Below are 27,811 nucleotides of genomic sequence, written 5' to 3' on the forward strand. Positions count from 1 at the left end.
TATTACTGTCATTAATAAAAAGTGTAGAAAGTCACGGAAGTTCTTTTCTGATTAAGTTAAATTGTTTTTCGGTGAAGAATTTATTTTCACCGATTACTTTCTGTTTATAAGTCTTGTCTGAATGTTGGCAGTAGCGACAAACCAAGACATAAATCATCTGAACTTGAGTAGAGTGCTCCACACTGAAAATGGGACGCCTGAAAAGTTTTATCATTCCTGCTACTCTGCACATGCTTGCCTAGTAAAAGCCCTATACACACAGATAAGAAGACTTTGAAGTAAGTTTAATGTATTTTACACAATGCATTATGACAGCTAAAAGAAGCAAGCTCAGCAAGTGAACTCTTAGTTCATTGCAAAGATGCACAGCAAAAAATCTACTAATGGCAGTGAACATACCATGTTCAAATCCATTACTCTATTATCATTTTCAAAAATTTTCGAATACCGGTATGCTATTTTTTCTCTATTATTTACTGTGCTCTATTTTAAGGAATTTCTTAAAAGACAAAATAACTAAATGAAACTGGCTTCTTTAGAGGCATAAGTAAGTAAAAATAACCAAAACATAAATAGGCTCTTCCTTCCAGGCTAAACTGAACTGACCCTCGATTACTTGCATTGCTGCACTATGGTGAACACATCTCTATGCGGTACTATGTCTGCAAGAGTAATGGGGAAATGGATTGTCATACAGTAACTATACCTCACTTCACACAGGCTTCGGTTTATTTTATGACCTCCCTTAATGACTTCTGCTTTTGATTTGTGGGAGGAAGCCAATTCAAGAAACAAACCCTGTCTCTTTTCAATGAAGAAACAAACACATGGAAAGAAAAAGAAAATAAGATAGCTATACAAATAACAATAATTCATCGAATGTATGTTGACAAATGAGCTAAGTGTCATAGTAACCTTCCATCTTAAGAGCCATGTCTAAAGTTCCTAAATACAGATACTCCTATTCTTTTAATGAAATTTATTGATAGAAAGTAATCTTTCCTTTTAGTTTCAGTGAGTTCAGAATCATCATAGAGGACTAATTCCAACTCAATAACTACAATACCAAGGACACTAACTACCTTTGCACAAAACATTACAAACTGACCAATCTTCCAACGCACCAACTGTTTTCCTGTATTTAACTATACTAGGATATTCATTTTCTACCCAAATCCACAGCACATCTGAAATCTTTCGTTTCTTTGTGTCTGTGACTCTTGAAAATGTTTTAACAAAATCAAAAAACTTCCCTCTTATTTTTATACTCACGAAGGGTTTTACAGGCCTAGCATTACTGATGATCAACACATCATAATCATCAACTTGACATTTTCAGACTTTTCACCTTCTTTCAATAAGGGCTAAGTCCCTATTTGAAGCTGAGAAATGATGCTCAGCCATCAGAAACTTCTAATCAATCCTCTTAAATTCCCATCATCTCACCTCCCCACCACAAATGTGACGTTGCAACACAATGAAATCTAGAAAATTTTCGAGTCCCCGAAATTAGCTGGCAATGATCAAATCTGTCCAGCTTTTCATGTCTTTTTAAGAAAAATGTAAGTAATCTCCTTTATTTTCTCACTACAGAAGGTGTACATATCTTCAATGTTGAGAATTATACATGAACATTTCACTAGTAACTGTAAAACAATTCATTTAAATAAGAAACGAAATTCAGTTTTACATAAGGGTGTATTAGTATTAACCAGCATATAGGCTAATTTGTTTATAAAAATATTTTATGTTTTAAATTATAGTAAACTGAAATTATAATGTAAGAAAATTATTATTAAAACATTGTTTTTACAGTGTAAATAAGTGTATAGTATACTTTGAATTATCTTGACGAAAACAATATTTCTGTATGGAAATTTATAGTGAAAGTAAATTAAAAAAAAAAAAAAAAAAAAAATAGGCACCTAAACCCTTGTCAGTAGCTGACTATTTCAAGGAGGTTCTTGGGCCTGCTGGGTGATAGAACAGACAAAAATCCTTGTTTTCTAAACTGGTGTCTTCAATTTCCGCATTCCATCACTGTCCACTGTAGATGCATGCAACAGAGTCACATGGCTCTAAACTCGGAGGTACAGATCTCGGATTATATCTCTGTCGGTCAGTGGTCGTTAAATTTCAAGAGGCTTGCTTATCTTCCAACATGGATGTCAGCATATTGAAAAGCATTACAAAGTATACCTAATTTACTTATTTTATTTTCAAGAATATTGTATAATTATGCTCATTCGCTATTATATTTATTTTTCCCTTTTTTTTCTCAGTTAATATGTGAAAAAATATTGATACCTACAGGATGCAGTGGGTTCAGTTGAAGCAGCTTGCAGCAATAAGGAATTAGATGTAATAATAATTCCACCAGAATCGGGTAATAGGAATACTGAAAGTGATGAGGAGGATGATGATGTTTTAGACACGGATGTACTGCCCACTGAAGTACCTGGTGAAGTGGAAATTCATCTGAATAATAGTGATATTTCGGACAGTGAAAGTGATGAACACGAAACTCCAAATCCTTCTAAGAAATCCAGGAAACTGGATGAAGTACGAAAAGGTGGCATTTCATGATCCACCAGATAATATTGATAGAGTTGGGGAAAATCACTTAGGGAAAAGTGAATTTGAGATTTTCTGTTTATTTATGATGCCTGGCATGATAGAAGAAATTGTACAACAGGCACTGGTATATGCAAGAAGAGACAAAAATGGCCACTCTTTTGATGTTTCTACAGAAGAGATGTGTCAATTTCTGGGTCTGTTATTAGTGAGTGGTTATCACACATTACCCGGAGAGAATGATTATTGGTCCACATGTGAAGATCTTTCAGTTCCTATATTTGGTAAAGTGATGAGTAGGGACAGATTCCACCAAATAAAAAGGTACTTACATATTGCAGACAATAATAACCTGGTGAAATCCAAAGTGGCAAAAGTGATCCCATTTTAACAGTCTCAACAAACAGCTTCAACAGTTCGATGTTTTCCACCAGAATATTAGTATTGATGAATCTATGGTGCCTTATCACGGCCACCATAGTGCCAAAATATTCATAAAAAACAAACCAATTCATTTTGGTTTCAAAATATGGATTTTTTTAGTAGGTTATTTTACGACGCTTTATCAACATCTTAGGTTATATGGATGTTGTGTGCTACCGATGGCTACCCATGCAACATGGAAATCTACTGTGGGAAATCAGAGAGTGATGGCTCACTTTTGGGTAGCCGCGTTGTGATGAATATGCTTTCCATTGTGCCCAATTCTAACAACCACATAGTGTTTTTTGATAATTTTTTCACCAGTCATTCTCTACTAGAAGACCTTACAAAAAAGAATTTTCGAGCTTGTGGCACAGTAAGAGAAAACAGGACAAACAAGTGCCCTCTAGTACCCACAAATGAACTGAAGAAGGAACGTGGAACATTTGATTATAAGTCTGACGGGAAGATTATATGTGTCAAATGGAACGACAATGCTGTGGTTACTGTGGCAAGTAATCACTTCACTGCAACCCCTATTCAGAAGACTCACAGAAGAGTAAAATCTGAGAACAAGGAGGAGGTGCAACAACCTAACTTGATACACAAGTATAATTTAGGAATGGGAGGTGTGGACCAACTTGATCGACTTGCATCTAGTTATCGACGGAGACTAAGGTCTAAAAAATGGTGGTGGGGTTTGTTTTCGAACGGACTCAATATGTCTGTCATAGCAGCATTCCGTTTCTTTCAGTACCTGCATCCAGAACAAAAATAACACACCTTCAGTTCCAAAGAACAGTTGCAATGACTCTGATCAAATCCAGCCACGCTGACAGGAAACATAGAGGAGGGCCTACAGCTCCATTGATAAAGGATATACATTACGATGGAGTGAACCACATATTAGGGGAGACATCACAGGGAAGGTGTGTGCTGTGTCAGAAGAACGCTAGACTCATGTGTGTGAAATGTGAGAAAAGACTCCACAAGAAATATTGTCACGAATATTTCCATAAAAAGTGAAGTTCGGAAAAGAAAAAAGTTGAACTGGCGATAAAGCATGGGGAAAAAGGAATTACTAAAAAAAAAAAAAAAAAAAAAAAAAAAAAAAAAAAAAAAAAAAAAAAAATCGAACTTTTCTAATGTATTAAGTAAAATCGATGTTTCAAATGTATTATTATAACTTTTCTTTTAATAACATGCCAACGTTCCCAATTTGGGAACATGCTCAATCTCCAAACCAGTGGGTGTATTACTAAAATACGAAAAGGATATAATATAGTAGACATAAAGCAACCCAAACATAACTTTTTATTAAAATATTTCAATTTTTAAAGAGATCAGCCATTGAAAGGATGGCCACTGATATACCTAAAGAGAGTAGACTCTGTAAGGAAAGTGCAAAGCAAATACAATGTATATAAGTTAGGTCTATCAAGGAATTATTCAATTTCCTTTATCTCAAAACTATGATTTTCAACTTAGTGCGTTTCACCTGTAGGCCGACGATATAATTAGTGAGCATACCATCTATATTTATATTATGGTTTGTTAAACACGACAATAATTAATTGTATAAGCAAAGCATACCAAAAGCCTGTAACAAACCAAATCTAACTTGTCAATAATCCTCAAGCTTACCAAAATCTTATGCGTGACATACAGTCGAAAATAATGAGAAGCAATTTCAGGACTGGCAGTGTTTTACAAGTGAATGCTTTATCAACTTTCATATGAGATTTGCCACTTTTCAGTACTGTATTTTTCATGCTTTTCACCATATCTACAACATTGTTTTTGGGTAATTCTATAATTATGTCAACCAAATTGCCATTTACTCAGTGGTTCTAGACAATTCTTGAATGCTATTCCAGATACTTTAATGTCTATATTTTATGAAGTCAAAGGTAATTGGCCGTGTTTTTGCATAAATCATATGTTGAAAGCACTGTGAACTGAAGATGTTTGGAAGTGAAGAGACATGCTGATTTTGTGCAACTTTTGACAGTTATTCACATGTATGTATTACATCTCATTTCCATGCCTTTCCTTACTAGTCCCAGAGAAAAGAGAGATTTCATAAGGTCGAATCAGTGACAGTTAGGTTTTTGATATGCCTTGGAAGAAAGCGCACATTTTTAGACATTGTAAGTATATGCAAGGCACACCAAAAGCCTAAAATAACCGAACCTAATCTGTTACTGATTAGACCTTATGAAAACAGTAATAGTAGGGGAGAGTGGGTAGGTTTGGGACACAGGAGGAATGGGACACAAGTTTCATTTTGAATTTGGCGCACAGTTAGATGTTCTTCTATCCACCCATAGATGTGTCTTGAAGCAACTTCCTCTGTTATGTTGTATGACAGCACAAGGGTTGCGAATATTTATGCTGTCCATATTTTGTGTTTTTGTGTGTAAAAAGTAATATTTTAGTAGTTCTTACAAACTCTTCTAGTCATCTCATTGTTGAAGGTATGCATTTTACACTTATTATATACAAAGCCAAAAGGATGGGTATATAGCCTATTTATGGATAAGTTTAGGTTAACCTTACAACTAGATTTAACATGTGGCATCTTCACCAATTTTTTGTGTATGTAGGAGGAATGGGACAGCAAGTTGCAGGAGCTATGGGACATGTCCATGTACACTATATATTACGTAATTTTTAATATCATGAATATAAATAATTGAGTTCAGATTAAATATTTTTATTTTATTAGGTGCAGCAAAATGCCGAGAGTTTGGGAAAAGAAAACAGAGAGTTAGAAACGACGAAAGTAAAATAAGACTTGCTCTCCAACAAGTCATAGATGAGATCAATTAGAGCTGTAGCGAAAGAAATGAGTATTTCAAAATCTGCTCTCGCTAAGCATGTTAGTGCATTGAAATTCTTAACTAACGCCTCAAGATGTTCGTCCTTATTCTAAGGCAGGAGTCAGAAAAGAAAACTCGGCTCGTGGAAGAAAAAGAGCAAGAACGAGAATTATAACTGACACTTCTGAGAAGAAATGCATTTCAGAAGAGGCAGGCCGAAAGAAGAGTAAGAGTGCACCGAAATCAACAAATACCAGTTCTGTAAAGTCTGTGAATTTTGACACTGATTCGAGCAGCTCTGAACAAATAGAATATATTGACTCATCTGACGATGACTTGTTTGAAGTCGAGAATGAAGAAGATTTTGACTTCACTAGTAAAGATTTTGAAAAGAACGATTTTGTTCTTGTTAAATTTGAGGAAAAAAAGTCAGTTGTTCATTATGTAGATAGAGTTGAAGAAGTAGAAAGAGATGGAGATTTGACAGTGAATTTTATGAAGAGGATACAGGACTCATAAAGATTTTATATTCCCAGACAGGGAAGATATCAGTTGTGTTCAAATATCTGATGTAGTTATAAAGTTGCCACATCCTTCAAAGTGTGGTGGGACACAGAGAACTAGGTGCCTTTACTCGTTTGGAGCTAGTTTTCAGATGTTTGCTAATGTCCATTAAGTGGTGTCCCAAAGCTCCTGCAAGCTGTCCCATTCCTTCTACTCTGTGGGAGGAATGGGACAATATGCAATACAAAGTATAACAATTATTTTCATAACTATTTTTTAAAGTTGGGTGGAGCTCATTAGGTTCCAAGTATGTTCAACAAATAAAGATTGTACCGAGATTTAACAACATCAAATAAGTAATTAAATTTTTGTTGAAATTCAAATATTCTGAAAAATGTCCCATTCCTACCCACTCTCCCCTACATATCATGATACCAACGTATAAAACCACATTACACCGAAATTATGACATCACAAGTTTGTGATATCACCAATAAAGACAGTAGGGGACCCGCATTGGAAACCAGGGTCATTGGGTGGGGACATTCAAAGGAAATATAGGATACTGTTAATCAATAAATTTATAAATAGTGGTATCGTAAACTCATTATAAATGTCAGTAAAATATAATAATATACAATACACTACACATTTTTATGACAAAATAAGGTGCAACTTCGATATCGCCCCACACTATATGTGGGAGAGAAAAAGTATTTAAATCATTCAAACCTTTCCACATTTCTCGGCCTAACATCACTTAAATATCCCCTCAACTAACGCAATAACCTTGTCACATACCTCGGCCTCATGTCACTTAACTATCCCCTCATTTAACCCATGTAACCCATATTGAAATGCAAATCAGACGTCAGTCCCATTACTCACATCCACCGTAGCGTCGTAACAAACCATTCTCGAACAGCACAGCAATCAAATCAAATTCTAAAATTCACCCAGACAAACACACAAAAAATTAATTATACCAACAATGAAAACCTAAAAACTCAAACCCACTGCATTCTAAATAAACAGACTTCTATTCTACAGCACAGCAATGATTAACTAACGAAGTAACACAACATACCTCATCATCACAGACATCACATAAGAAAATAGTTCCAATGTCTCGTATCAGAATGTATACTAGAGCCACAAAATATTTTTTCTCTGTGACTTAGTAAGAAAACACGCGGAAATGAGATGTATGTGTTGCACCTATCCCTCCCACTTCGATGGAGTGATCCTGCCTGCCCGCACCTCTCCCCCGGCCTCCACTTTCACACCAATTGTACACTTTTATTTCGGTACAAAATTGGTGTTAGCACCCAATTTTTCTTTTGTTACGGTATAGGCATATAAGCTATGACTGAACTAGAAATCAAGTACATCAACTACATTTGTACCTTAACGTGGTAACATAATTGTAAAGAAATAACTTTCACCGACTTTGGTAAACCATTCAAGAAAATTTCAAAGTTCAAGATTAAAATTTCAGAACTCCTAACCTAATATGCTACTATTTGCCACAAAAAGGAGTGGTTGTAAATAATTTTCTAAGACCCATTCAAATTTCATCAAGGAATGTAAAATAATTCCTGTCGTTAGAAAGTACTGGAGGATTCACTTTTTTTAATAAGGTTTTCTTCATTATAAAAACATTTATATTTTGACTGAGGCCATTTGAAGTAAGATCCACATTCAATCTCACTGAAACCTCTACTACCTTCCGGATAAGTTAAACTGTTGTGACTTCACTGGGTGGTGCTTTTTTTCATATGACACAACACTACTATTCACTCGATTTCAGTGTATGAAGCTAGCTGGTTGCTGTACAATAACTTTTCATTGAAGCTTCATAGGTTTAGAGCAGTGGTCGTCAGCATTCACTGAAATGGGTAGAGTGCATGGAGGGTAAGGAACACTGCTCCGTCGTGCACAAGGGATAGAGAGAAAGCATAACCGGCAGCAGCGTCGATTGCATGCTATGGCTGTCTCTTGTCTGCGGGTAAGAGATGCTAGCCTGAGCGTGCAGTGTTTTGATGACCGCTGATTTAGAGAAAGCATTCAATTCAATCTATAGCCTAGGGAAATGATGGCATAAAATGGAAAAAGTAGGAATTAAATAGTGCTAAATTTTTTGGGATCTTCGTGAGCTCTCATATTAGATACATTTAGCTTATAAAATAACATACCAGTAATATTAATACTCACTTTGGTATTTCTTTACAATTGGATTACCATAGACAATGTATTTACGTACTTGGCACTTAGTAGAGTCATATGTTAAAAGATAAATTGAGCAGCAACACAAATTTCGCACTGGAATAAGAGTGAAAAGTTGCTGTTAAAGTGGTGGCCGGTAATGAGGCAGAATAACATGCCCTGGATGTAAGCATTTTGATATGTACGTAGATAAATAGAAAACGCGTTTCTGTAAGGTCGAGTGGCAATGACAGGTTAGCTGTGGTTGGTTCAGGTTTTGATATGCCTTGTATATACCGGTACGCATTTTGGTTGGTAGGTGGATATGGATATCCAAAAATGGCCATTTCCTGCTATCTACACTTACTTAGAAGCTACAGAAAAGCATGAGCATGTGCATATAATTAAACAATGCCCTAAATCTATGTTGTTTTCATTCACATTTATAGGTATGTAAACTAGAATTTTTATTTTTAAAGGAAATGTGAAAATAGAAATGCTTGTATCTTAAACAAGCTTTTTTGGAGTTATGTTCTGACCAAACACCACAGAATTTAAACAGCATTTTAGTTAACATGATTCCTGTTAGGCCTACTGTAATTAGGCCTACATACTATCTTTCTTATTTTGTATAAATTTAAGGATAACAATGTAACATTTATCATTCATTCATTGTTCTGCCCAAGGGCAGGTCTTTCACTGTAAACCCAGAATTCTCCAGTCTTTCCTATTTTCTGCCTTCCTCTTTGTCTCCTCATATGATCCGTAGTTAATTATAATGCTTAACATTGACTATTACTACTTTTTAATAATAGCCCTATTATATTTTCAATTTAAATATAATTTATATGTCCACTTGAAAGATTAATAACTGGTTGGGTGTAAGATAAAGCCTTATCACTGACAGTTGAAATAAATATTATTAATATTAACCACTCATCTCAAATGTGTTTACATCCGATTACAATTTGTTGGTTATGAAATAAATTGTAATTACTAAAGGTGAAGTGGAATACAAAGGGAAATACCTCAGCGCTAGTTTAGCCCAACCCCCAGTATAAAAATGTTGAAAATGTCACGAAATCCTGTTCACTCACTATTTTCCAATCATTTTCATCACAATCGCATTATAGTAAGACACAGTACTACCGGTACCTAATATGTTGAAGCTGTCACAAACTCCTATTCACCCACTATTTTCTAATCATTTTCGTCACAATCACATTATAGGTCTACTAAGACACAGCACTACCTAATTGTCTTTTTCGTTGATGAACTGAATTGGTCACAAAAATTGCAACTAATTAATTTTAAAATTTTGAAAAAATAAAATAAGAATGAAATGCATATTCTTTTTACACTTTAAAAATTATTCCAGAAAAAGCATAGCACACATTCCTAGCAATATCAACACTCACAATAAATGGTGCACACTTAAGATATTTAACCCTTTCTTCCCCACTCTTCACATAAAACTGAAACTCACCATTTGGGCCATACTTTTCTTGATTTCTCTTCACCTGATCAGGTGTGAGACCTCTGTCCAAGTCTGTAGAAAAATAATTTAAAACTTCATCCACAGTTTTGGCGTGGCCGTCTTCCATGGCTGCTTAGGTACTTCTCAACTCTTGTATCTTCAAGAACTTATAGTGCTCATTAACAAAATCCCACAAACAGACGATTCGGCACGTTCTGTAAAACAAAATTCGATAATTTTAAAGATACGATGGAAATATATGTCATCAATAAAGTAATTTTAAAGATACGATGGAAAGGTATGATGATATATCACTTAAATAATCCCCTCAACTAACCCAGTAATCTTGTCACATAGTACTTCGGCTTAATGTCAGCCATCCCCTCACTTAACCCATGAAGAACGTATGTGACAAGTTGAGGGGATTATTTAAGTACTATGACATAGCCTAATACCTTTCAATCGTATCTTTAAAATTCCTCAAAAGTCGATATAAATAAAGGAAGTTTAACAATATTTGAGGTTAGAACGCATTATCATCTTGCACAATGAGCTTGTTTCATTCATAAATCAACGTAGGCTGACATAAAGGTTAAAGTGTTATCAGACTGGACAACAAAATTCTTTTCAAGTAGGGCCTACTGCAAACAATGGTTAAAGCGTACTAAAAATGTCATTATTTTATCATTATTTCACTTCAGTTTCTGAAACTAACCCTCATTCTCACTTACGCCTAAATCTAGACAATTAACATAAGTTTACACTTAACAATGTTCTGTTGACAAGGTTACATACACTTTTTTTTATATAAAATTTGAGACACTTATTACTTCATCCGAAATCAGTGTACAAGTGAATACTGACACAGAATAAGTTAAATACACATGTACACGATAATAAGCAATTAATAACTGTAAATATGTAAGGCTGCAAACCGGAAATGATTGCGTGAAACTCACCGTGCAAGCTTCTTGGCATGCGATATAACTGGAAGACGTATCGCAAATACCAAGTCGAACTTACAGAACAAAACTATACACAACACCACGCCTCCAAATTTTATTTACACACAATGCAACAAAGACTAACAACAATTTATCATACACTACACATTACAAATAGACGAAAACACCTATTCAACGCGGACATGATTTTACACGAACTCGCTTCTGACCCTTCTACCCGTAGGCCTACGAAACTTCGGTTCCCAGCGACACTATGCGATAGTTTTTCGTACTATAGTCAAAGAAACAAGTTGTTGATCAAAGTTAATTATTCATAACGTAAAAGCGAACGTTCTAATTGATTTGTTTTATATTGTAATTTCGTACTGCCAATACTTACAACTTACACAATCTGAAACGTTGTATGCCTAACACGTTTTTGTCATGTGGAATAAATAATATGATGAAAGATCCGAATGGGTATTAGTTCATGTGGAGTAAATCGATTGGCTGAATGGGCCACGTGATAATGACATACGTGAGCTACAACCGCGAAGTACAAATACATTTTCTCATAAGCGAAGTACGTGACGGCCGCTTTATTCTTATCCTTACTAAAACTAGGCCTCAAAAGATTTTGTCTGATAAATAACTCTTCATTTCAAAATGTTGTATAATGTGATTTGCGTATAAATCACAGTTGCATCCCGCTTTAATCAACATAAAATTTTTCCATTTGAAAGGTATCACCTTTAGATTCTATGAAGACTCATGGGAAGAACGGAGTTGATCTACATGCTTTCATGACCTCGGCACTGGATTAGTCATGTGGTCAGCGTCACTCTCGGATCACATTTTTATCCCATGGGTGAGACCCGATACTCAATATGACAGAAAGCTGAGTGGACCCCAATAGGCTTGCCAACCCTCCCGGAATGGCCGGGAGTCTTCCGGAATCAAATGCAATCTCCCGTCTACTGAAAGAAATCTGAAATCTCCCGGAATTGTCAACTTCGCTTTCTATTTTTATTCCCCAAACGAATTAACGTTGGCTTGCTCTGCTTCGGCTGTTAGAATGCAAGAGGTTGGTAGGCTTGCCAAACCTTCCAAAATGGCAGCCTGCGAGAGTGGAAGCAAGTTAATTATTGTCATGGCTAGTCCGGGATCGAAAGAAAAGAACAAGGAATATTATAGTACGCTTAATGATGCGTGGAAAAGTTCATAGGATTGGTTAATAAAAAAGAGTGTGTTTGAAGCAGAATGTGGGACTCGCAAAGAAATTGAAATGTGCTATTGTCACATATTACACAACTGTGTCAAGTACCGGTATGCAATGAGAAGTTTTAGTTCTGATATGGAGCTTCTTGTGTTAAAGGTATTTAGTGAGTTTTCAGCATACGCCAAAAGAACGAAAGAGGTCATTTTTCGAATTTGTCAACCTAGAATATAGAGAAGTGTTAAGACATGTTCCAACCAGATGGTTGTCTCTTTTGCCCGACCTCGAACGCCTTCTCTTAAGCTGGCCAGCACTAGGATCATATTTTCTGTCACAAGGAGAAGACGAGTGCTCGAAGATCATTTGGAAGCTTTTAAAGACGAAGAAGAAGATTTCTTTTCTCAAATTGTGTATCTGTTTCTCCTAAACATCATGCAGATTTTCCATAAAGCACTAAGTTATTTCCAGTACCGGTACAGAACTTCATGAAGTAATGTCAAAGTTGAGAAAGAAAATCGTAGACAGGAGAGATGACAAATATTATGGGAAGGTAGTTATGAACAGAATGAAGAATATGGAACAACAAGAAACGGAAGTCTGTAACAGAAGTATGGGGAAATGCCTGCCATATTTAGACAAGTGGTATGATTTTGATAATTTATTCTAATTTCAAGCTGATGGGGATTCTAACTTCAAAATAACCTATTCAATGGAATGATTTTTATCTTATGAGAGAAGTGCAGACATCCTTGTGTAGTAAGAATGACAGAGTTGTTATGCGTTGGGTGGCATTTTTTAATAAGGTTGAAAAAGAGGACAAAAACTGCGGAAGTGAACTAAAGAAATTAGTGTCATTTGTGCTATCAGTTGCAGTTTCCAATGCAACTTGTGAACGACAATTTATTGTAATAAGTCAAACATTTACTAAAGAAAGACGAAAAATGAACACAGAACTGCTAAGGACTGAACTTCAAGAATGCCTTAATTATCGCATGACGTGCAGTGAATTCTATGACAGTATATTTAAAAACCCGAAACTTTTACATGCAGCAAGGAGTGAGGCAAAGTACAAATTCAAGAGGAATCAGAAGAACCCGGACACCACAAACTAGCCAGAAACATCCGCAGAAAAAAAGTAGCCTAACAATTATTGATTTTCAGTAATTTTGCCACCTTTACTATATTATCTTTGATTCCGTAGTATTATTATAAGCTGACATTATGGTAGTTATGCATGCTTTGGATAATTTATTTTTCATATAGACCTACGTACAGTTACCAGGTGTTTCCATTTTTCATTAATTAATTTTAAGTTCCTCTGTTCGAGATGCAGAAGTTAAAAGGATTGTATCTTTACATAATGCTTTCCCTCAATGTCAAGGTCATTATTGCGTAACAGTAAAGATGGAAAGAATCTAACAGCCGTTTGTTACTTGATGTAACATTTCTCCACCCTAGAACATTAGCAATAAACTGAGTTACGGTAATAGAAATTATAATTTAACAGGCCTAAATTTAATAATAGGTAACATACAAAGTTACGTAATAGGCCTATTATAGTATGTCAATTACATTTATATGAAAGGAAAATTTTAAAAGTTAAGAAGTGAGGCAACGGGAAAAGATGGGAGGAACGTGTCCATCCAAGTTTCCTCTAGTTAAAGCCCTGATAAGGAATATCTAAGAAATCTTCCGGAATCCTATGTTCAGGAGTTGGCAAGCCTAACCCCAAGACAGTTCTGGAAGTTTGGCAACGAAAAGCCCGCCACCAACCGGGACTTCAGCCCGTAGCGAGTTGCTCTAATAAATGAGCTACCCGTTCTTACTACAAAATAATGTTATTCAGAAGAGTGCAAATAGTAGTCCAAATTATAAACGTTCAGTCAGGAATTTTCTGCACATGATGTTGTGGATAGTTTCCTAGTCTTCACAGTTACTAATCTACTAAGGGACAAATTGGGACAAAAAATTGGGTCTCGTCCTAGGTGTTCCAATTGATATAGGTGTACGTACCATTTTTATTAAGCGAGATGATCTGAAATTATGGGAAAGGCGGGATGGAATAGTGATGTTGGTATAATGAAATTTGTGAAGTTCAATTAAATGAGAGACCTCTGTGAATAACCCGTCATCCTCCGATCTTGTCCACTATAGTAATTATCATTTTACTCAACGCCAAAATTGAGCACGCGAATGAGAGTAAAGGTGCATCTACACGGTTCAACTTCTATGCTTTTAAGCATGCAATCTGGGGAGAATATTGAAAGAATGAAGTTGAAAATGAGAGTTCAATTAAGATGCATACATATTTTGTGTCTACACGGTGCATCGTGTTGAACGTCACCTTCACTACACACACACACACACACACACAGATATATATATATATATATATATATATATATATATATATATATATATATATATATATAATTATTAAATACCAACCCAATACTTAGGCCTACTTGAGTCGCAAAATGGAATAGGGGGAGATTACTGTACAATATGGCTAGTTCTTGAGCACGATCAGTTCTTTTTCTTTCTGGAGGAACGCATTAGAATGGCCGAAAAACGTATTAATAATTAATTATGTTTTTAACATTGTTTTTCTTTGAACTCCGCTTACGTTTTGAAAGTTTTAAAGTTGGACGGAAAGGAGGTTAAAAACGACAAAATTTCCATGTGCTGAAGAATAATCATCTCCCTTCCGCTATAATATATTCTACACAGAGATCCACCACTTTTTCTCCAGAAGAAAAGCACTGAGCACGAGAGAAATTACGATAATATTTCATAATATGTGTGTACACTGGATGCTTATTAATAAACTCATCGGAATGAATTGAAATACGATAATATTATGTAATGACGTTTGTTCCAAATGCAGAAAATTAAACAAATTGGCCTAGATCTACCTCAAATTACCATTACGATATCCTTAACGAGTGTCTGTAATTCTTTCATATTAGGGCCTATATTTATATAGGCCTAAAACTTTTTGGTTGTGTTATATTTTGTATCGTGCACATTGCGTTTAATGCATAATAGTTGGGGTTTAGACCTAGATTATAGCAGTTTTTTTTTCCATGTAGGCCTAATTATTATTTACGGTTATTTGTAAGAAGTCGTCGCTGAACGATTCACATCGTTTATAGTTCACTTCTAGGGTATTGTTACACAACAAGATGGATGCACTGAACGATTCACAACATTTATAGTTCACTTCTGTGAACGATTCCATTGTCTATTGTTACACAACACACTAAACCTGGAGTAATTTAAGCTTATTAATCAAATAAATAATTCTACTTACTGTTTTTTATATGCTCACCTGTATGTAATTTCTATTTTATACATATTTCATTGTTATTTTCCATCCGAAGATCATTAAGAACGATGAATATTACTTAATATCTCCTATCTTTCTTCAAATAGTGTTTATATGCCATGTTAATTTTCATTTGTTTTCATAAGTTAACAATGATGCACATTGGGAGCAACTTATAAGAAATTATTTTCCTACACAATCCACGCTATATTCACGTTGTTTTGGAATTATTAATCGAAGATGGTTTGCTTATTGTTTATTACATGCACATTTGTATGTAATTTCTATTCCATACTTTTTTTCTATCCCAAGATCATTAAGAATGGTGAATATTATTCATGCTTGTTTCCTGTATTTCTTAAAATAATGTTATGTGGCATGTTAGTTTTTATTTGTCGTTATTTACGTAAAAATGATTCGCCAAAAAATAAAAAATAATAATTTCGTACTCACTCCACATCCTATGTATTCACATTTGTTTTTCAGTGATTTATTAAAGAATGTACCGGTATTTAAAAGACTAATTTAGAAACATGTTACATAAATCATCCTTGTGCCAAAAGAGAATGCTCCCTGGACCAAACTGTCGTATTTTGCAGTGGTCGTCAGTACTCGCTGAAATGGGTAATAATATAATAATATAATTATGTTGTACGTAGCATTTAGAAACATGTTACATAAATCATCCTTGTGCCATAAGAGAATGCTCCCTGGACCAAATTATCGTATTTTGCAGTGGTCGTCAGTATTCGCTGAAATGGGTAATAATATAATATAATTGTTTTGCACGTAGCAAGCGGGGTATTGGGGCTGGAAGCCCTGATGATGATCCTACGTGTAGCACATGATGTAAAAAGCGGGGTATCGGGGCTACAAGCCTCGATGATGATCCGACGTGTAGCACATGATGTAAAAAGCAGGGTATCGGGGCTCCAAGCCCCGATGATGATCCGACATGTAGCACATGATGAAAAAAGCGGGGTATCGGGGCTGCAAGCCCCGATGATGATCTGACTTGTAGCACATGATGTAAAAAGCGGGGTATCGGGGCTGCAAGCCCCGATGATGATCCGACATGTAGCACATGATGAAAAAAGTGGGGTATCGGGGCTGCAAGCCCCGATGATGATCTGACTTGTAGCACATGATGAAAAAAAGCGGGGTGTCGGGCACTTAAAAGTGCCTTTTCGAAAGCATGGTGATGCGCATTTGACAAACGCAGTGTACGTACTTTCTAATAATCCCTTTTTATTTTTCGTTATTTACGTAAAAATGATGCGCCAAAAAATAATAATTTCGTACTCACTCCACTTCCTATATTTACATTTGTTTTCCAGTGATTTATTAAAGAATGTACCGGTATTTAAAAGACTAATAATTTAGAAACATGTTACATAAATCATCCTTGTGCCAAAAGACAATGCTTCCTGGACCAAATTATCGTATTTTGCAGTGGTCGTCAGTACTCGCTGAAATGGGTAATAATATAATATAATTGTTTTGCACGTAACAAGCGGGGTATTGGGGCTGCAAGCCCTGATGATGATCCTACGTGTAGCACATGATGTAAAAAGCAGGGTATCGGGGCTCCAAGCCCCGATGATGATCCGACATGTAGCACATGATGAAAAAAGCTGGGTATCGGGGCTGCAAGCCCCGATGATGATCTGACTTGTAGCACATGATGAAAAAAGCGGGGTGTCGGGGCTGCAAGCCCCGATGATGATCCGACATGTAGCACATGATGAAAAAAGCGGGGTGTCGGGGCTGCAAGCCCCGATGATGATCTGACTTGTAGCACATGATGAAAAAAAGCGGGGTGTCGGGCACTTAAAAGTGCCTTTTCGAAAGCATGGTGATGCGTATTTGACAAACGCAGTGTACGTACTTTCTAATAATCCCTTTTTTTTTTCGTTATTTACGTAAAAATGATGCGCCAAAAAATAATAATAATTTCGTACTCACTCCACTTCCTATATTTACATTTGTTTTTCAGTGATTTATTAAAGAATGTACCGGTATTTAAAAGACTAATAATTTAGAAACATGTTACATAAATCATCCTTGTGCCAAAAGACAATGCTTCCTGGACCAAATTATCGTATTTTGCAGTGGTCGTCAGTGCTCGCTGAAATGGGTAATAATATAATATAATTATGTTGTACGTAGCAAGATCGATTATTCAATTGATAGGATATTTTATGAGGTTGTCATGACTGAGATATCTATTGTCAATTGCTTTTATTTGTCAGAAGGCCTTGACTGACAGGTATATAAGAACCGGCGCTCTTAGTGGTGGAGGTCGGGGTTTGGGATGGCTCACAAGTAACAAGGGAGAGAGACACCTAGTATTTTAAAGATTTATATCGTTCACTAGATGAGTTGATTCAACTAACCTGGAAATAATGAGAATCGTTCAGCGACGACTTCTTGTAAATAACCTTATTTACCTGTACTATGATATTCTTAATAAGTGTCTGTAATTCTTTCACGGTAGGGCCTTCATTTATACTTTTACTTTAATTCTAGAAGTGTTCAAGGAAACAAAATTTTAGTTTGCTCATGGCTACCTAGACAATGGCCACCTAGAACAATAAACTGCTTGCTATATATAATGTTGAACGAAAAACGCACAAAATACCCATCGGCGATGGGTAGCTTTCAATTCCCTCATGCTTATCATTTTTAGTCCAATTAGGCATGCTCAATTGAATGCGTTTCGAGCACTATTGTATGCATTACTTGAATGCGTAAAAGTTGAAAGAAAAGTTGAACCGTGTAGATGCACCTTAAAGGTGCACGGTTCAACTTTTGTTTCAACTTCTACTCATTCAAGCAATGCATGCAAGAGTGAACGAAACGCATTCAAGTGTGCATGCTTTTTTTCATTAAAAATGAGAGCGTATGCGGCAATTGAAAACTATCCATCCCCGTTTAGTATCTTGTGCGTATTTCGTTCAACAGTAGCATGTAGCGAGCAGCTGGTTGTTTTCACGTGGCCGTGAATAAACCAGTGAGCTCTATACTGGAATAAACTGAAAATTCTTTTGTTTGGTGATGGACATTTTAAATTGAAAATGGCGGCAAGTATGATTAGCTTTATTGAAGATTATAGCAAATACGAGTGCCTATGGAGTGTTCAACCACAATTTTGCGAATCAAATAGGCCTAAGTATTGGATTGATATTTAATATTAATAAATAAATAAACAAATAAATACATGATGACGTTCAACACGGGGTACCGTGTAGACACAAAATTTGCATGCATCTTAATTGAACGTTCGTTTTCAACTTCATTCTTTTCATATTCTACCCAGATTGCATGTTTAAACACATGAAAAATTGAACCGTGTAGGTGTACCTTTATCTATACGGTTCAATTTTTCTTTCAACTTTACACATTCAAGCAATGCATGCAAGATTGAACGAAACACATTCAATGATGCATGCCTTTTTCCACTAAAATGAGAACGCATGCAGCAATTGGAAGCTACCTATCGCCGGTGGGTATTATGCGTTATATCGTTCAACAGCAGCATGTAGCGAGCAGCTGATTGTTCTAGGAGGCCACGAATAAACTGAAAATTGTTTTGTTTGGTGATGTTGAACCTTTTAAGCTGAAAATGGCGGCAAGTACGATTAGTTTTAGTGAAGATTGTAGCAAATACGAGTGCCTATGGAGTATTCAACCACAATTTTGAGAATTAAGTATGCCTAAGTATTGGATCGATATTTAATATTAAGTAATTAACACACACACATATGCATCTTAATTGAACGTGCATTTTCACCTTGATTCTTTCAATATTCTCCCCAGATTGCATGCATACGCGCATGAAAAATTGAACCGTGTAGATGCAGCTTTACCAGCTCTAGCACTGATCTGCTACTAAGAGCGATATCTGAATTTCTTACCGACGACTGAGTGTTAGGTTAAGGTAGAACACACACAAAATAATGAATAAAATTGAAGGCAGAAACTTACTGCGATCCTTTTGAGAAATTTGCCTTTCGAATAAAACACTATATTATTAACTGACAAATTTTACACGCAACTGCAGTTCATCAGCTTCTCAGAGTAAATTTGCTCGATTCTGCTGTTATTTTAGTCATTTTTAATTGCGACAAAGATATATGCAAGAATGAGAAGACGACTGTGAAAGTTTTGTGCTATTTAATTTGGAGCCGCTGAGTGGTTATGTCAGTAACTGTATGCGCAGCTGCAAGGAGCAGTTTCAAGGCTACCGTCATCAGTTTGAATCTAGCATAGAGTGTAAAAGTTTGACCGTTGTCAGTGTGATGTTCTCTGCTGTCTTAGGGCGGATTCGGCGTCGTTCTGACTTATGTCATAGCAGTACGTCTAAAATGTGTCAGATTTTGGAAAATAAATATTTAACCAAGGCTTCCTAAAGGAAATAAATAAATAAATAAATAAATAAATAAATAAATAAATAAATAAATAAATAAATAAATAAATAAATAAATAAATAAATAAATAAAGTTTATGAAGCAAGAAAACGTCTAGATATACAATTAGACCAAGGTCCTTTAAGGACTGTAAGCGCTATGCAATATAAGAAAGAAAAATAAATGAAGAAAGCATAATTTTTGTTCTAATATTCTCTCAAGTCATTTATTGTTGCATGAAGTTTATGATCGTAGATTTGAATCTTATAAGCTGTATGGCATGGAATTTGTTCATTGACAGTGTCGCGTCATATTGTTACGTCGAGGCTCTGCGACGTGATGACTGCACATTGTGGGAGTTCCTCCATTTTGCCGTCTATAAATATATCATATATCGAGAAAAGCTTGATTTGAACTTACACTAGGGGTATTTCATGACTGTAAACAATATAGCAAGAAAGAAAGTGGAATTTATTTTAACACCTTTCTAACCATTTGCTCATTTACCAAGTTTACATGCATATGATGTAACAGGATTATCCAGGGCAAACAAAAATACACAGTTGATTCTGTGTCTTACTTTTGTTGCCTAAATTACACAGCAGCTGAGCTAAGGTTAGTCCTTTCGAACTCGGGTTGGCCCGGGCAGCAAGGCCGCTGCCAAATGCTTGTACTCGGTCGAGAGGCTCTGCAGCGGACACTTTTAGCACGTCGGGGATGACTTTCTTAATTATTTTGGCAAGAGTTAGCGAGCAGCAGGCTAAGATATCGCTATGGGCCAAGAAAAGGTAAGATTGAAGCAGTGGGTTGGACAAGAGAAGTTGGGAGGGGGGAGGAGACAAGGATGAGCTCTGTGCTGTACTTCCCCTGTGCTTCAAGGATGACAAATTCGCGAAACCTGGCCAATGAGATCTCGAATGTTTGCTCACCCCCTTTACCCGAATACACTAATATAGACCATGCCAAATAAAGGAAGTGTTCTCTCAAAGCTGGATCAACAAGGGAGGGGTTTACAGTGCGCAGCGAATAATAATCAGTAGGCCATCTTATTACTTCATACTTCTGAACGCTCGAATGCATAATTACATCATTTGAAGATTCACGTAATATTTTTACGCTCTGGTTAAACTCTAGTCTTGCTTATCGGAAATATGAGCGTTCTTTGTTCCATACATGACGGTAGCTATATTGTTATATGGTAATCTTGCAATCTTTGAATCCGTATTGAGCTTTTATTAATTACTTACTGAAATACGATATCTGAAATCGTTATCAAAATGTTTCCCAGACGCACCATTATAACTAACAGTAGGCTATTTGCAAAACTTAACTAAAATCCTGTTTACTCAGTCTTTTTGAACAACTAAACAGTGACATTAACTTCAATCAATTTAAAATACTGGATAAGTTCCAAATAAATTAAGTGGAAAATATAATGGACAGCGGCGATTTTGAAGCGGGTTTTCTCGGGTACTTCTGTTTCTCCTACCACAATCGGACCACTTATTCATTCACTATTATCCATGAAATGAAAAAAGTGAGCAAAGTTCTATTGGTACTCTGTTATGAACACGGATTCTGTGATGGACGACAGATGCAACAAATATTAGTCTATGGTATTCATGCACTGATTCACTGAGCATAGCTATGTCACATATATATTTAACAGGCACGTCTTCTTTCACAGAGCTCTCGAGCACCAATGTAAAAAGGTATAATAGTCTATCAGAAAATACATATTTTATATTTTTAAAATTTGAAGCAACAAGCGTAGAAGCAATATTTAATTATAATACACAAACAAAGTTAAACATTGAATTACAGTCATAACAAAGCGCATTTAAGAACTAAACAAAAGCAATAAGCAACCACGATTTTATTACTCTAAACTGGACGAAGCCTTCGAGTTTTTAATGTTTCCACTGAAGAGGTATGAACGCATACCAGAACATAAAGTAATCTAATATAAACAAATAACATAACTAAATTTTTTAAAACGTATCATATGTGCTAATATAATAAAATAACAATTTGAGGTTTGTTTATGGAACACAGCTGAAATAATGGAAGCCTACAGTTGATATATGGCAATAGAATGTTCTTTATATATTACTAAAAATATCAATTGCGCAAATATCACTAGAAATACTGAAAAATCACGTACAGGAAAGGATTTGTTGTTTCGTAATGGGTGACATTCTATCAGAGTTTTTCTAACCAAGTTCCGTCTTCGCATTTGAGATATTTCCTGCATATTTTTTAATGAGGGGATTAGTTAGCTTTTTGCATTCATAGGTTCACATGTGGAAACAAATTGGTGAAGATATGTAATTATTAGCCTCTAACCGAATACCTGATTTACATTCATATTTAGGAAAATTGTATGAACATCTCACTCCATTATATATTTAGATTATTATTATTATTACTATTATTATTATTATTATTATTATTATTATTTTAGTAGTAGTAGTAGTAGTAGTAGTAGTAGTAGTAGTAGTAGTAGTAGTAGTAGTAATAGTAAACATAGTAATTATTCAGTTATAATTACATATTGTTCCTTTATCACGCATTTTATCGTTATAGAGATGTGAAAATTTCATTTTCATAATTTATTGTAGCCTATATAAAAATATTCAGTTAGCAAATTCGCATTAGGTGCACTGTTAGCTAACCAGAGTTCAGATCTCGGCAAGTTGAAATAAAATTTGTGGAAGACAAACGCTCTTGTGGCCAGTTTCCTCCGACTCTTCCTATTTCATCTGCTAGTATTCTAACATTTTCCCATAATTTACAATAACCTTTATTACCGGTATAGAAAGCTAACGTATCATCTGTCTCAAAAATCATATTCATGGCATTTTAATAACGAACATTCTGTGGAACAAGAAGTAATCTCTGGAATCGTTAGATTTGGAGACGATACCTAGTGAGTGTGACAATATGGTACATTTAGTACATAATATCTAATGGTATTACATTTAATCAACTTTAGAAACGAAGTCCTTCTTCAGTGTTTTCAACAACATATTGTCTACGGTCATCTAAGTAGACAAGTCTTCAAGTCATCCTCTCCAAATAAAACTAATGTATAATGTTTGAAAGCCTCTACATACTATAAGGGAAAACTTCTAAATACTTTACTTTTTTACATTGGATACTTGCCACTTTATGCGAATATACGATACATATAACTATTTCTAGGTCAGTTTTCTTTAACTATCATATTAAAAAGTGTGAAAAACAAGACTAGAAGAATAAGTATCGCATATCGGTAATAAATTGTATTAGATGAATTAATTTAAAATAAAATTCATTTTCCGAAAGAAGTGAATTTACCAGAAAATTAACTTAAAATTATTATTAATTAATAGGAACTGGTTCAATCTCAGATGGCGGCGGAATTTTTCTCTTTGCCAAAACTTCTAAAACGGCACCGACATTCTCTCAACAAATTGAGTAACGTGTCTTTCCCGGGGATAAAAGACGGTTGAAGCGTGGTGTCGACCACACCACCTCTTTCTAGCGCCGAGATAATGAAAGCATGGAGCCCTGTCTTCGTTGTACCAAAGTGACTTCCTCTCGCATGAAGGGGAAACCTTTATCTTTACCTTACAACATTCAGATCCTCGAAGAAAAAGCTTCCAAGACTTTCTAAGTAGCCGAATGGTTACCATACCTGCTAATAGGACCGAGTTCATAGACCAAATCAACCGAAAGTAATAGATTTTTCCTCGAAGGGTTCACTGTCGTAAATTTATACACAAAGTTTATTCCTGTATGAGGGATTTACAGATAATATTTACGGGCTATTTCTCGTCTTAAGTCAAAATTCAATTCCGCTAAACATCATGCTCGTCTATCATTGTGTTACTGGGAGAAGTTATTCCCGCTATCCAGGTGTTCTCATCTCAGGAATGAAATTCGACGACCAGAGAGAGTCAAAGAAAGTCTAAATGAACCTTATCTCGAAGTACGACACAATGTTACATAACTCAGTTCTGTATTTAAGCATTAGAGCTAATAGCTGCAGTCATGCTACTGGTACTTTCTTGTACTTTAACACTGTAAACTATCAAACAACATACTTGTAAAAATAAACTAAAACAATTTAAATAAGTGAAAACATTTGAGTTCATACGCACGTTGGAATAAGGATTTTTTTTTTGTTTTACCTATTATTGATTATACAAACAGAAATACTAGTACTATACATACATTTTAAAGACGGTCTTAATCACTCACTAGAAGAATGACTTTTAAGTAATACTAATAGTAAACTAAAAATAAATCATGAGTAATTTAGAAACTTACAACACTCACTTATACGTAAAATGTAATGCGAATGACATAATCAAGTTAATATTATTATTCGCATCCTAAAATATCACATTAAAATTTGTGGTGGACAAAGCGGGCGCGAGGGACTTTTCTCGGGGTTCTCCCGTTTTCCCTCACCATTATCAGAATAATTCCACCAATACTCCACAATCGTCCTCACTATAAGAGGTCCCGAGCCAGGCCTCCAGAACAAATAAAAAATAACCGAAAGTTGTAAGACTACATATTTGTGTTGACTATATAAAATATCACATTAAAATACAATAATGTATATTTTCCCACATTCTAAATTACATTGAAACTAAATTTCAATTTTACGCATGTGTATTTCTAGAAATAATAAGTGATGAAAATAAAACAAGGAATTTCTAAATTTCAAATAAGGCATTTGTTTTTATATATTAAGAAGATCATGTGGAAAATTTTCATAGTGATATCATTTATATTTTAATCCGTGAAATATTCCTCATAGCTATTTACCTGATGTCTACATTTTCTTCAGTATATCTATTATACTCGTAACATTCAAGTTATGTTGTATGAATGAAGATGCTTTCTAGAAATGAGTCACAATGTTTTTTCTTTTTCTTTGAAGTAGGTACTAATATTCTTAATAATGTAGTAACCCTATAAGATAATGTGTCGTTAAATGCAACATCATTGCTTCTGGCAGCGTATAATATGCCTCTTAAATATTTTCTTTTGAATTCATTGATAGAATACAAATCTTCAGGTACAAAAACAACAATGTTACATCCATCTCTTTCATATTTTGTTGCCTAAGCGGAATTTCATAAGAATTTTACGTAAGTTACGTACATTAGTGTTTTTTAATATGATGGAGATCACAGCTTCAGATAATTAATCAATTTTTCAAATCCGAATCATAATTTATACAATCAACTTCGAATAAAAGTAAGTTATAATAATGAGCCAAGTTGCAAAGAAATTTCCTTAGTCGGTTTCGAACTCTTGAACACCTTCGATGGTGAATAGACAGAATACGATTAACGCGTTCGCCATACGGTTGTATATACTATTGCAAGAATAAGCGGATTTTTATGAATTGTGGATTAATATGTTAATGCTTTGGGTAGACTAATTCGTTACGTATTCGTTATAACTTATGAGCAGTAATTTAATACTTGAAAACGCAAGAAGTGCATCATTAGTCGAATGGCTTTGCACTGCGAACTGGGTTCAAATCTCAGCAAATGCAAGTGAAATGTATAGTGAAAATAGACGGTTCGGAGCAAAGTTTTTTTCGGAGTACTCCTGTGTCCCCTGCAATCACTCCATCACCTCATTGTTATCGTCCCGTGAGTACGTGTTAGCCAGCCAGCATTATATCAAAGCAAGGGCTTTATATCTGAAAAGCCACTTGTGCTGAAAATAGAGTAAGTGAAATAAAGAATGAATGTTGCAGAGCAGACCATTGACTGAATTCTACACGTTGAGATGTCTAAATTTATGAAACTTTATACGTCAGAGTGAATTAAATAAAGGTTAAGGTGACGGAATGTTCGTAAGTCGAGATACTAAAAAGGAAGCACACGAAAGGGAGAATTTGGTATATTCGCTAACCGAGAGTAGTGGTACGTACCATATAAACAAAAACACACACTGTATTCGCGACCGTCTGTCACTTCGAGAATTCTACGTACTAATACCACGGCACATCGTACTTGCACAACCACTGAGATGGTGTCAGAATCGCAAACAAAAACACTTTGAGTTGTATCTCACTTTCCTCACTGTTCCTGATCTGTGACAGCATTTTACCGGCATGACAAGGGATCAAGACAAGTGAGAGCGTGTCCAAAGCTCGAGACAGTCCACCGGCACACTGGATCGAACAGCGAGGGCGGGAGAGTAATCCACAGTGAGTCCACGCAGCAGCACTATTCCATGGATGGCACACACTACTCCTATTAACACTTCGCAGCACTTCAACTAAAACTTACCAAATTGCACTTGTAACTATGGTCCCAGTTTCGATATGTTCTTCAAGTACACACGAAAAGTAAGTTTAATATCACTTAGGGGCCCCTTCAGTTCCTTGGATATTATACCCCTTTTAACATGATACTTAAAAATTTATTGTCGAAAAGTTTTGTTTTTAAAATTGGTAACGTCTCCGCTGCTGGACGAAACGGGGCACCATTACCGGTTTGCCATCGCTTAAATAAGCTTCGCCCCACAGGTAGAATGCCACCTGGTGCTAAACTCGAGAACTGCCGAACCCCAGCCAGATCTAGCTCACTGGGCACTAGAGCAGCTGCCAAAACCCCTTCCTTCCGCCTGGTGTTCCTCCCGCGGCGCTGAAATGCGTCGCGTCGCGGCGCCGAACATCGCCGAGGTGGGAGTCTCGCGCCGAGCACCGGCCGACTCTGATAGCGCGTCAGACCAACATGAGAGCGCGAGCACTGCTATCGCTGCGGCTATTTGTACCTGCGAGATTCAATTTATTTCGTCATTACTGTATTCAATTTCTTGCAAATGCACGTTTTCGGATAAATAACGACAAATTGAAAATATTCACAATAAACGTGAGTATTCAACGTCGCACCAGGAGTGTTCGTCTTTCGATGATGACGTTACAAACAATTAAAATATAAACAACATCATTATAGTATCTTACTAATGTTAGTCCAAAGGGGCAAATTAGTATCGTTTTATTTTATTTTTTCCCAGAATGAGTGAGCTTCCTAGTTCCGATTTCTAGTTCTTAAAGAACTTCTTTTTTTCTGAGATATATAGCTTCTTATACGTTACTCTTTGAAGGAAGAGCATTGTATTAAATTAAAACCATAATGTCCATGAAAATATTCTTGTTTGTAAATTACCTTTTGCATTGGATATGTTTACTTTAATACTGAAAATTTATAACTGCAAATTTGTTCCATAAAATAATTATTTCTCGTCAGATTCAACTTAAAAAAATGTGTTACAACTTTAATAGAATCGATAATTTTTATAGTAAGTTACATTCAGTCCTTGAAACATAACTTGAGCGAAATTTAATCTGAAACATGTTAGCCTTAAAAATAAATTTCTGGTTTAATGTCTGAAGTATTGATTAAGACTATAGACCTACATCTTAGGTTGCCCATAAATAGGATTGTAGTGCTATTCTTATAAGACACAGAAATACTTTCAGTGAAAGAGACGCGGTTGTTGTTGTTGTTGTTTAGTTAACTGTCCGAAGATACCAATAGGGCATCACTCATGACGTGAGGCAGTTCATTCCAATTTCATCGATCTTCTCTGTTATTGCACTATATCAAATCAGAACAGTCTATGTCAGTGTGCTATGTGTTATTCCTCCAAAATGGGGGAATGACTAGTTTTTTTTTTCCTTCCCCCTCTTCTTTTTTTCTTTGCCCAGAAACGAAATGCTGTATTTAAAATTCTTAAAAGGAAAGAAAAATCGTTCAAGTGTTTTACAACAGTGAAAAGGAAAGTATATTTATATAGGCCTATGTACTCTTCTAATACATACTTATGATACACACACACACACACACACACACATTTTTTTTATTTAAAAAATCGCTCAAAATACAGA

The 27,811-nt window shown here is 35.5% G+C and overlaps 1 protein-coding gene across 4 annotated transcripts in view; it reads right to left on the bottom strand.

Annotated features, from left to right (window-relative positions):
* Window positions 1-26,615, bottom strand: part of SERCA (ATPase sarcoplasmic/endoplasmic reticulum Ca2+ transporting SERCA) — a 131,708-nt gene extending 105,093 nt beyond the window's left edge. For 3 of the 4 annotated variants that reach the window (XM_069813139.1, XM_069813138.1, XM_069813137.1), the window contains exons 1-2: window positions 26,208-26,349; window positions 10,015-10,220 (exon numbers count right to left, since the gene is read on the bottom strand). In XM_069813139.1, the coding sequence (XP_069669240.1) occupies window positions 10,015-10,132 (118 nt within the window). In that variant the 5' untranslated portion in view covers window positions 10,133-10,220; window positions 26,208-26,349. Of the gene's footprint in view, window positions 1-10,014; window positions 10,221-26,207 lie in introns of all 4 variants that reach the window. The other variant, XR_011329806.1, reaches the window with a different exon arrangement.
* Window positions 26,616-27,811: the final 1,196 nt, after the last annotated feature.

This window comes from Periplaneta americana, chromosome 16, assembly GCF_040183065.1.
Source record: "Periplaneta americana isolate PAMFEO1 chromosome 16, P.americana_PAMFEO1_priV1, whole genome shotgun sequence".
NCBI classification, from domain to species: Eukaryota; Metazoa; Arthropoda; class Insecta; order Blattodea; family Blattidae; genus Periplaneta; species Periplaneta americana.